This window comes from Monopterus albus, unplaced genomic scaffold (genome assembly GCF_001952655.1).
Source record: "Monopterus albus unplaced genomic scaffold, M_albus_1.0 scaffold361.1, whole genome shotgun sequence".
In the NCBI taxonomy this organism is placed as follows: domain Eukaryota; kingdom Metazoa; phylum Chordata; class Actinopteri; order Synbranchiformes; family Synbranchidae; genus Monopterus; species Monopterus albus.
The window spans coordinates 11,978-24,405 of record NW_018128241.1 but is presented as its reverse complement, the minus strand read 5'-3'; the positions used below and the strand labels follow the sequence as shown (position 1 = coordinate 24,405).

Sequence of the window (12,428 nt, the reverse complement as noted above, 5' to 3'; positions counted from 1 at the left end):
GTTTTTAGAGTTGACTTAAAAGCCGCTAGCTCAGTTATGGACCATAGCTCTGGCCGTAGAGAATTACAGAGCCTGGGGCCATACACGGCAAAAGAACGATCACCCCATTTTTTGTATCTTGACCGAGGGACAACCAGGGACAGATCCTCTGAGGAGCACAGAGCTCTGCGCGGAGCATAAGCAGAGAGAAGATCCAACAGGTATGGAGGAGCGAGGCCATTCATGGACTTAAATACAAATAGTAGCACCTTGAAGTCAACTCTAGACTGTATTGGCAACCAGTGTAGCAAGTGAAGCACAGGGGTGATGTGGGTGTACCTGGGGGTGTTCGACAACAGTCGAACTGCAGCGTTCTGAACCAGCTGAAGCTTCCGAAGAAGCGATTGAGAGATTCCGACATAGAGGGCATTACAGTAGTCAAGTTGCGAGGTGATGAAAGCATGGATAACTTTTTCTAAATCTGCGTGCGATAAGAAGGGCTTCACCTTCGTTAAGAGTCTCAGGTGAAAAAAGCTGGTTTTAACCACAGATCTGAGCTGCTTATCAAAATTACAGCCACTGTCAAATATCACTCCAAGATTTTTCATGGTATCAGTGAGTGAAGGTGCTAACGCTAAAGCACCTAGACTGGATACAACAGCAGCAGCTGAATCGGGGCTAAAGATGATGTACTCCGTCTTGCTCTCATTTAAGTGGAGGAAATTCTGCAATAGCCAAAGTTTAATGTCACGGATACAATTTTGCAGTGGGGTAAGTACGTTAGAATTGCCTGGTATCAACGGCACGTAAATCTGAACATCATCCACATAAAAATGGAAATGAACATTGTACCTTGATATGATTGAACCAAGTGGTGATATATATAAAGAAAAAAGTAGCACCTGAGGTCAGAGGGGCTATGGTGGAAAAGTAATCGCCGATCATGACACTAATCAGTTATGTCACTAATCAGTCTTATCTGTCCTTCTTCAATCTGCGCACTGCAGGCGAGCGCATCCTGGGTTACCCAGAGGAGCCGTGCTACCTCTGGTTCATCATGGAGTTTTGTGAGGGTGGAGACCTCAACCGGTACGTCTTGTCCCGCCGGCCTGACCCCCAGACCAACAGGAGCTTTATGCGTCAGTTGACGAGTGCAGTAGCTTTCCTACACAAGAACAACATAGTCCATCGCGATCTGAAGCCAGACAACATCCTCATCACACAGAGGTCTGGATCCCCTGTCCTCAAAGTGGCTGACTTTGGCCTCAGTAAAGTCTGTGCTGGCCTCAACTCCAAGACCAGTGAAGAACACCCTGCGGCGAGAGCGGATGGCAGAGGCAGTGACCAGAATGACTTTGTCAACATAAACACATTCTGGCTGTCGTCAGCTTGCGGCTCAGACTTCTACATGGCCCCTGAGGTGTGGGAGGGCCACTACACAGCCAAGGCTGATATATTCGCCCTGGGCATCATTATCTGGGCAATGATTGAGCGGATCACCTTCATCGACGCAGAGTCTAAGCGTGAACTGCTGGGTACCTACATCCGGCAGGGCACAGAGATCATGCCTGTTGGGGAGGCTCTGTTGGAGAACCCCAAGATGGTCCTCCACATCCCTCAGAAGGCCAGGAGCTCCATGTCGGAGGGGGTGAAGAAACTACTCCTGGACATGCTCGCAGTCAACCCTCAGGACCGACCAGACGCGTCCCAGCTGGAGATGCGGGTGGACCAAGTCACGTGCGCTGCGTGACAGTGCCCACCTTTCCAAAATCTCTCCTTTTTACCCTAACCATTGGAAGAAGGGAGCTCCTCCCTTTCTAGGTGAGTACACCTTCCTTGGTAACTTATTACTTTTGCTATCCTCACACCTTTAAGAACTTTCTCATTAAGTTGTGTGCAACAGACCAAACAGCTGAGTTCACTGATTTATCTATCTGTAACCAGAGGGGAGGAGCAGCCAAGGACACGAGCTGCTTCTCTGTGACACTGCCACTGGCCTCTGGTAACCTGGGGCTGAAGACGGCTAAGCTTCCTCTCAGCTGACACCATTAGCCTCTCCTGTTCTGGCCTCAATTTATTGTTGTAGTTTACTACTTTTTACTGTGTGTTTGAGAAATGTCCTGCTCAGACGCTACTGTGAAGACATTTTCATCCTGTCCAGCGGCCAGACTGACATTAGTGTGGGTCAGGCAATTCTAGGAGTAAAACTGGGGGGGTCTATGTCATATATGCCACTTTATTAGGAAGGTAGGCTGAAAATTAGCCCACTAGAAATGTAGCTAATGATCTAGTGGCGGAAGAAGTACTCAAATAAAAAGCAACAATACCACAGTGTAAAATTACTCTGTTAAGTAAAAGTACAAAAGTCCTGGCATCAAAATATACTTCAAGTACAAAAAGTAAAAGTACTCATTCTGCAGAATGGCACATTTTACATGAACATATATCATAATTCTCAGTTATAATTATTGATCTGTTATTGTTCAAATCACATTTTGCAGCGGCTAATGGCAGAGCAAATTTGAACAATCTTTTATCTTTATAATTTGAGGTACTGCTGGGTAGCTTGTGAATTTCTCACCAGGTATCGGTAAAGTTGATAATATTTAGTATAGTTAATCTCATTCTGAACAGTAAGTAGTAACTATAGTTGTCAAATAAATGTGGTGGAGTAAAAAGTACAATATTTGCCTCTAAAATGTCATGAAGTCAAAGTATGACGTAGGAGAAAATTTAAAATACTCAGGTACAGATACATCAAAATTGTACCTAAGTACCCTACTTGAGTAAGTGTACTTAGTTACTTTGCACCACTGCTCTCACTGCACTGGAAGACTGTACCTACAGTCAGTACAGTAGGTCAAGCTGTTCTGGATTTTACAACTTGAGCTGCAACAATTAGTCCATTAGGTGATCGAAAAAAATAATTGTCAAAGCTTCAAATGATTGTTGTATTTAATATTATCTGACTGACAAGATCTTTAGAGTAAAAGTACAAAAGTCCTGGCATCAAAATATACTTCAAGTACAAAAAGTAAAAGTACTCATTCTGCAGAATGGCACATTGTACATGAACATATATCATAATTCTCAGTTATAATTATTGATCTGTTATTGTTCAAATCACATTTTGCAGCGGCTAATGGCAGCAAATTTGAACAATCTTTTATCTTTATAATTTGAGGTACTGCTGGGTATTGTTCATCTTTTATTTTCTATTTTGTTTGTGTAAGAATTTTATCTTTGCTGGTGGGAATGATCAGCCGAACGTGTGAAACTAGACCTGTCCTTTAAGATGAATATCACACAAATTGCTTCTCTGCGAGTAAATCTGGTGATCTGTTGAGCCACGGGAACCAACGCTGGTTGACCCGACATCCGACAACACGTAGCTCCTAAGCCTGACTGCTCCTCCTGTTTCTGTCAAAGCTTCCCACGTCACTGTTGAGGAAACGGGATTAACTAAGGTGAAAGTATCTACTGCAGGGCGTTGAGGTCAAGGCCCCAACCTGAGCCACAGGTTCACATCACGTCTGGTGTTAATAGAGCTCCCAGCTTGTTCTGCAGTCAGTCATTGCAGGACAAAGTGAATCATGGTTAACATGAATTCACATATACAAAAGTGTAGAGAAGGCTGAAGTAACAGGAGGTGGAGCGGGTGGCGTGGGAGGACAGCATTGAGATTGGTACAGCCTGGGCCTGAGGGCAAACAGCCTGGCTGCGGTTCAGTGCACACATCAGGGTGTGTGTGCGAGAGACAATGAAAAAGTGCAGCAGAAACACTGGCAGAGATCCATTAATATATTGAAGGGTTTCTGGCAACAACCTGACAGGATGTGTCCTGTTCACACCCGGCGCTTCCTGACATCTCGTGGAAACCCTGCAATCCGACTTCTGTTTCCTCAAGTTTAAGTCCTTTGGTTTATTTCCTGGTGGAGAATGTCCTGACAGGTCTGCCTGCTGTGTTCATACTCAATGAGTTGTGCATGTTTCCTTGTTTTTGGAACTGTACACTTACAGTATGTCCATGCATGTGAACATACTGGTCTCTAAGTACCTTATTTTTATTTGAACTTATTTCCTAAAGCACATTCCTCTTGCTTGTTTGCACATTACTTTCTTTCCTTTCTGTCCTCTCAGCCTTATGTTGTTTACTTGGCCATTGCTGCCTTACATAAGGACATGTACATGCACATTGAGAGCTGCTGTGTCAGAGTCAAATTCCTCATGTGACCAGCACACCTGGCCAGTAAAGCTGATTCTGATGCGCTGTAGCTCATACAGACAGTGACAGACGAAAAGCTGTAGCTATTTGTACTGGACCGTTTTGATACAGGGCTTTGTGCACGGTGCTGATGTCTTTAAGAGTGGTTAACAGCGGGTTTGTTTTGTGATCGGGACATTTTTTCACGCCCACGTTCCCACAGATCAGTGCACTATAAACATAGAAGCTTAGCTTAGCTGAGCGAGCATCATGAGCAATGCAAACAACAAGCCAGAGCTAGAAGAGCCTCCCCTATCGTGGTCTCCTGTCTGGGAAACTGCTCGGCTTCCTGGTGAAGTACAGCAGTGGACAGAGACTAGTGGATAAGGTGCCTTGTTTGTTCAGCACTTAATATATTGTTCAGTGGTAATTAGGTCAATTTGAAACAGTACCAAGTGAACATGAATATCATTGCTGCAAGGAAAAAATGTAGTATTAGTAGTAGTTAGCAGCAGTATTCTATTTTATTTTTATACATTTTATTAAAGTTTTATTTACATTTTTAAAAAATAGTATATTTTTCCCCTTACTGTGCCAAAAAACCAAACCGTGTACAGACCTGTTATTGTTGCGGACCGTTACCCTTCCAGGTACTATAGTCTTCTACCTTTAAACCTTCTGTTCTGAGTGATGAAGAATATTTTCACCACAGTTTTTGGTTGACACTTATGGGAACAATGATTTTAACTTTATGAATCATGAAGGACCTCATTTAATTCATTTGTGTTAGGAGAAGAAAGCTGCCTCTTCTGAACTAAACATTCACACTGAGCAGGGATCAACTTTTCCTGCAGTGTTGACAGGAAAACGTTTTTTTAAGACTTTATTGTGTCAGTTTGCGGTTTAGAACAGAAACTATATTTAGCACATCAGTGAGCGGCTGCTGCTCAGCGACCCCACCCTGTCTATTTGAGCTTGAACCCTCCACTGACCAGGATGAAGTCCAGCTGTTGTCTGAACCAGGCCACGACACCTGGAGCCTCTGTACTGTCTTTATGTTGAGAATCCTGTTTGATTTCATTGACTGCATGAACAAGCATTTTACAGGTTGAGGCATTTTCAGGGTGTTGACCTTGTTCTGCACCCGTGAATGGCTCCACATAAGAACCGTATTAATGCCTTTCAGCAGGTTGCGTGTGTCTTCCATCTTCTCTTAATGCTCCAAGCGGTGCACATTTGGAACAAAGACAGTAGGTCTGAGAGAATGCTGAGCTTGCGGCTCTAAAGGAAATGAGGTTGTGTGGACAGCAGCGTGTTGCCAGGGTACACTTGTGTTCTGTACGGCTCAGTCCCTGGTGGGTATTACGGTGCAGATGCCAGAGGGAGGCTACAGTACCTTTATGAGCGTGTGAAACCATGTGTGGTGAGTGCACTGGCCTTATGTAACATGGATGTAAAAGTGAGCATCGAGTGGCTGAAAAAGTTGTTAATGTTTCGTCAGGGTGCAGAGCAGCAACTGCAGAAACAAGTTCCTACGCAAGTGATCCTCACTGTGTTTATTCAAAAGCTGTAAGAGGAAAAAGCCAGCTCAGTTATCACTTTCCGTTTGTCCATAAAACTCGACGTCTTCCCACACCCTGTACTGTCATGGATAAGCTCTGATCCCACAGTGCACTGGAATAACACAGATCCCGATTTTTTCCAGTCTGGTGTCTCCAGTCACACCGGTTATCTCCTCACTGTCATCTCTACTCACTGCAGCGGCTGCACAGTTTGTTTTGTTTGACGGGTTCTAACAAAGCTCCTAGGTTTGACTTTGACCCCTAAATAATACCTGAGAAGAGACACGGTCAGCGTCTGTTGCAGATAGCACAGGTTTGTGGTGTCACTGTTGTTGTCGACTCTGTGGTGAAGAAGTTCAAGATGGCAGATTACCTGAGGGATGCAGCTGGTGACGGTTCAACACAACGTGGGGCTTGGCCCCTGGAAAACATTAACTTTCAGCTATTGTGGATGAAACTCTACAGATCCTCCGGAGATGTGCTCCAGTCCGTGTTGGACCATGTTTCCCCTCAGTCTCCATTTTAAGACCTTATTAACAGATAGTATTGGGAGTTGTTGGGTCATTGATATCTGGGGCCGTCCTGCTTTGGTTTAGCGGCGTTCAGCTTTCCTGATGTCTGCCTCTCATCCTGGAAAATCGTAATGCTTGGTTGAGTTCTGTGTGTGTTTATTCACAGGGTTTTTGTAGCAGTAATGCTCAGGTCTGCAGATATCAGACGTTACTTTAGAGAACTCTCTTAATAGTAGCACAGTTGTATTAGACAGCATATGTTACCCCCCACCCTCCACCCCCCCTTACTGAATGCCATCCCAACCATCAGATGTGACCCACACATTGGTTTTTGTCCAGATATTTGCCGGAAAACATCCTTTGTTTTGCGTCACTGGGAACATGGAGGCACGCCCCTAAACGTATGTAATGAACCATTTGTGTGGCTGTCAGTCAAGTGGTATGTGTTGCTTTTCATGCCACGCCATCACAAATCAACTCTGAGCTCGTAAGACGCCGACACTCCCTTTCCAGATAATCCTAGAGAACTGCCGCAGGGACGCCAGCCCCCATTGTATATGCAGTGATCCTGGTCTCTTCTGGTTTTCAATAAGCTCGTCTGCTTTTGGGTTGTGTAACGGCAAATGGCGGGCAGGGGGTCCGAGGACGGAGTAGGCCTGAGTTAGTCCAGGATCTGACGGGCTTCCGACGTCAGCTTGTTTCTTTAGTTTTACTTGTTGATGCAGCAGCAAGTGTTTGACCAAGTGTTTATGTTGTACCCTGTTCGTTTTATCAGGGTTCAGCATTCACACTATAGAACACAAACTCAGACTGATCAGACCAATGTATATCTTGGTAAGCAACTGGCACGTGCACATTCCTGTGTTCTGAGAACATTCATACATATGTTTCCCTAAAGGCCCTTGAAAACTGAAACAGATTCAGGACTGAATCCCCCAGTTGAATTACTTTCTCTGCAACTTAGCTGCAGTTCAACAGCAGAGCACAGACCTTATTTCAGGCATCTAACCCAGTTCCATTAAAAAAACACACACACTGACTTCAGGCTTCAGGGCAAGGGGAGTGGTATCGCAAAAATGCTGCCTCAGTTCCAGGTTGTAGGAGTCATTACTACGGCACTATTGTCCTGATTAAATGACAGGGTTGCTAAAACAGTGTTACTATGAATATCAACACCTCAAATCATTTTCTTTCCACTCTGACTTCTGACTACATTGGTTGTGTAGGGAGATGTGAGAGCTGCAGACACGGACAGGAAGCGCTGCATCCGTCTGCGTGTTCCAGGTTTGTCAGCCGAGGTTGGATGTCCCAAGCCAACGGAGTCACAATGAGTCGAATAATCGTGGCAGCACACTAGGATTAAAACACGCATGCAAACACCTTGAACAGATTAATTCCATTCTGTTTAAAACTGCTGACACAATCTGTCACAGCCCAGTGAAAAGATTAGTCTGTCATGCAAAAGCTCCCTCTGAATACTCGGTTTAGCTCACACATGTGAACCATGTCTCCTGCTTAATACCAACTTTTACTTTGATAGAAAGCACAACCGTGAACCAGTAAATCTTCCCACGAAAGCCATTGACGGGGCTTCATATTTGTCCAAGCTGCGCTGATGGAGCTGTGCTGCAGCCTGTGGAGCATTAGTGATTATGTAAACACCTGGTGAGACTTTTCATTTGGATCCGCTTCACTTTAGAACATAAGGGTGTGTAGAGTTGTGCAACCTATCCATGGTGGTTTGAATAGTCAGGTATGAGAGGCATGCTGTAAGACGTGTGCCTCAGGTCAGAGTCCACACAGTTCCTTGGAAAAGACGCTCAGCTGCTTCTGGACCAGCAGGAGGTAAAAACAACCTCTCAGGGCACCGTGAACTCATCAGCCGGTCTTTCCACACTGATAGTTTAAAGAACAGATTATCAGCTGTGATGGTAAACTGCAGGAAAACAGGGTTCAGGTCAGAAATGAATTGATTCCTTTTGTTTGTCCAAAGTATGATGAAGAAAGGAGATTGAATCGGCCACCAGTGGCCTCGCCCACCCCCCAGAGAGAGGACTGGTTGATCGTGGCTTTTAACTCGTCAGCATACTTTGTGGCCTGACAGCCCCGTGGCTCTCTGATCCTGTGGACTAAATTCAGTGTGAGGGTATACTTTCATACCTCTGGCTGCATGTTTCATTCGCTTTAGTGCACGTTTTCCAATAGCACCACAGTGGAAAACAACATTATTCATGTGTGTGGAGATGAAATTGCTGATCCTCAGCAGTGACATAAGCACATTGCGTGTCTCCATTCAGCACCTCTGACATGCGTGCTTGCCGTTAAGCTGACCCACTTGTGTTCACCCCATGTGCTGTGAGGTTATGCAACCTGTGAAAAGAGGAACAAAGTGCTGCGGCTGGCGTGTCGGCTGCCGGGCTATTAATAGAGCACAGTGCTGAACTAAACCTGGACACATACACACACTCAGGTGTCAGTCAGGTGGTGGTGGCATTTTCCTGCAGGTAGATGTAGAAGCACTGCATGTTTACAGTGTGACTTTGTCTGCAATGATGGTGACTGTTTATATGATTATCGAGGTGCAAAAACAAAATGAGTTGTGAGGACATTTTGGGGTTTGGAGGTTCAGAGTGAGAGTACAGCTCATCTCATGCATTTAGCATCATTACAGAAAAGGATAACATGATGTATAGGTGGTATTTATTAGAGTTTTGACTTGAAGGACAGCTGCAATCTATTACAACTTTGTTTTTACTTCTAATGAGGCTTGTCTCACCTGTTTGGTTGTTTATAACCTGTCTAGGTGCTGAAGAGTAAAAGGCTGTAGCCAGAAATACTGAGGCCATGACTCCCAGTGAAAAACATTTTTATCCAAATGTCAAACATAAAATGTCTGTAATAGTTTGGTTTTTCCAGGTTCTTTTACTTAATAGAGAATGTGAAGATTTTAAATTAACTTAATAGATGTGGGCAGTGTGAGTGTGAGTGTGTGGTTGTCTGTCTCTGTCAGCCCTGTGACCGCCCATGGACCTGTCCAGGTGGACCCCGCCTCTCGCCCGGCCCCTCCTCAAATCCCCCCTTCAGGATAAGCGGTATAGATGATGGATGGATGTGGTATATACAGTATCTCTTTGACTGTGATCCTCCAAAATGAGTCATGTTATCATAAATTGAACATGGCGTGACGACAACTTCACACTCTCATTCTACTAAGTACTAATGAGCAGTATTTTTGCTGTAGCTCCACGCTGACCTGCTTCCACTCTGTGTCTCTGCAGCTTTGTTTACTCTGTAGACGTGGACTCCAGTGGGAAAGGGGACCCTGACAAATTGAACTGAAGAATCCCAGTTTGAGTGGGAGGTGATGGACTGGCTGGTGATTCCAAAACTGTGGCCCAGGAACGGACAGAATGCAGCCCAGACCCCAGCAGTGCACCCCAGCAGCATCCAGTTCCAGTCTGGTGACACTCGTTCCCAGTATCCCCAGGATAGGTCTGCTCTTTAACACATGCAGTGTTCTGTGCTGTATCAGTGTTCTCCGGTCGAGACATGGGCTAGCCAACATTTTACTGTTGATAGTATGAGGACTCCTACAGATTGCACTACACCACCCCACCCCACACAACCTCATGCCTTAAAGACCTTTAAATAAATGAGTCGGTGTGTTATGGTGGAGGCTGACACACCCAGACAAACTGATCACTGTGGGAGCATTTTAAGCAAAATCCCAGGCTGCAACGATGTCAAGACAGAGTGTAAAGCTGAAACTAAAACCAAGATACTGTCATCGAAGATTTAGCATCAGTGGCACATGAACACCTGTGAATATTAACAGTTATGTCGATTTGAAGGTGGACTACAACTTGATTCACAATTCAGAGGCAGCAGGTGTGTATCAGCTCCATATGGTGCTGTTGCAGTTGTGATCAGTCAGTGTCCAGGAGGGAATTCATACTGGTTTTACTGGGCATTCTTTTCTGATGAATCTGTCTGTTAACATGTTTGCTAAGCTACAGTGTGACCAAGAGGGAAAGGTGATAATGTGGGGTCTGTGAGGGACTGGTCACAAACTGAAGTAACACACTGAATTCAACACGGAAAGTCATTAGGAGACACTGGGTGTTGCTCTGTGCTCTACTGGCCCAGTTTTAAGGTTTCTGATGGGATCAGCCTGACATCTGAGCAGTTTGGAGCCACATGAGGCTGAATTCATCTGAGGACTCGCACAGGAAGCTTGAAGATTTGTCATCTGGGAATAATCTCAGAGAGCAGCTCCTTCCTTCCTCTCTTTATTAAAGTGCTTCAAACTGTTTGCTGTGGCAGATCAGACTGCCTAGAGCGCAGTCAGGCAGAGGGCGGTGGTTTGATTCGTGAAACCAATCACTACAAGGGAACCCTGGTCTTAAAAATATTGAACCACAAGCCACATGAACAGGTGAGATGGTACTTGAAGCAACAAAAGCAAACGGGGGCAGCTGAAGCACAGAGGACGGTGGTGAGCCTGAACAGGGTTGGTATAAAACTTGCACCTTCCAGCACATACTGTGCCAGAGAGGTGGGTTCTTATCGCTGTGTAGCAACTGTGTCACGTTTTCTAGTTTGGTCCTACCTCATTCTTAGCACTCGGTAATGTCCGACCTACCTTAACGGTCTCATTACTGTCTTTCTGGAACACAACAGATGTTTACCTCAGACTCTTCAGTCCTGGACCTCCTGTGACAGACTTCTCTGTGTTTGGCTTAGCTACAGCTACCACCTAGTTCTTCCTTCTGTAGACTTCTCTGTGTTTGGCTTAGCTACAACTACCACCTAGTTCTTCCTTCTGTAATGACTCCATCTGCAGCAGGTCCTAACCTCGCTCACTCTGTTACACAGCTAGTCCTGCCCTACGCCCAGACAACTATTATGTTGTTGGCATTCAACAACTACAGCTCTGCTAATCTGATAACAGCCCCAGGACCTTTGTGTGTTTCTATCACATTATCTTAGTGACTGATGGTACAATACGACCATGTCTGAAGTGTTTCTATCTATTTCAAATGGCCTCAGTGGAAGCAGTGCATAGACACCTGCCATCACTTTCTCCTTATGACTGCGTCCCTCTCTCAATCCCAGTCTCGAGACTGGATTTGTGTGAACTCAGATGGCAGTGCTTCCTTTGGAACGGCTCAGTGTGACATGAAAATGATCCTGTAGGTGACAACAGGAGTGATGAGGAGTAACGCGCGACAAGAATAAGCTTATTTGCTTTCACTCTAATTGAATAGTAGTTGTTGAATGCTAACACAGATGCTACTGTTATTGAAACATGAAGATGTTTGATTTTTTTTTTTTCATTCTGGGCTACAGGACTAATGGCACATTATTTTCCTTTGGGATGTTGAATCCGAGTCCAGGATGCATGTTTCTCTAAGTGTTAAACCTCATGTTATATGGTTGATAGTGAACTGAGCCTCGTTACAACAGAACCATCACTACGAACACTTGTCTGCTCACCCTGCTGTCACTCTGTTCCTGTTAGCTCTCTTCAGACTAGTGACGATTCCACTTGAAAACACTTTAAACTATGCAAAACTTTTCAATGAGTCACTGTAAACACCGTGCACGGCCCAATTTTCTCTTCACTCATATATGCAGTGTGTACAGATGCAAGTTGCAGATGTCATGTATAATAAGAACTGTATTTTGTAAATGAAGCTGACAGGAGCCATTCAATGTTTGAGCATCAAGTTTTTTTGTTGTAAATATGTTTGACAACTTGGAATAAATGTATAACTCTGGATTAACTGCACGTGTGTGTGTGTGTGTGTGTAGCTGTGTGGACAAATTTTACTTTGAGGTTCAAGACTTAGAATACAGTTTAAGATTCAGGTATATCACATTACAACTTGTATAGCTTATTCTTCCCATGCAGTGACCCCAGGAAATGCAGCAGCTAACAACAGAAAGCGTAACACGGGGCAGTGATCCTATTGGCTGAGACAAAGTGGAACACCCCCTTCTATAATGGGCATGTAGGAGATCAGCTCTGCCATGTCACAGTCCTGCTCAGAGACGCAGTCCAATCGACCTGCTGGATTATTTGGCATGTGTAGATTAATGATGGGTGGGGGTCAGGCCAGTGGTTTTGTGTGTGTGTGTTATTCGTGTGCGGGGGTGGGGGGGGGTTTT

At 44.8% G+C, this 12,428-nt stretch overlaps 1 protein-coding gene across 1 annotated transcript in view; it reads left to right on the top strand.

The window, feature by feature from the left end:
• The window catches only part of LOC109951038 (serine/threonine-protein kinase 35-like), a 19,493-nt gene extending 8,468 nt beyond the window's left edge, over positions 1-11,025 (top strand). Inside the window, exons 3-4 of the mRNA XM_020585286.1 lie at positions 987-1,800; positions 9,536-11,025. Coding sequence (XP_020440942.1) covers positions 987-1,729 — 743 coding nt within the window. The 3' untranslated portion in view covers positions 1,730-1,800; positions 9,536-11,025. The remainder of the gene's footprint in view (positions 1-986; positions 1,801-9,535) is intronic.
• The last annotated feature ends 1,403 nt before the right edge of the window (positions 11,026-12,428 follow it).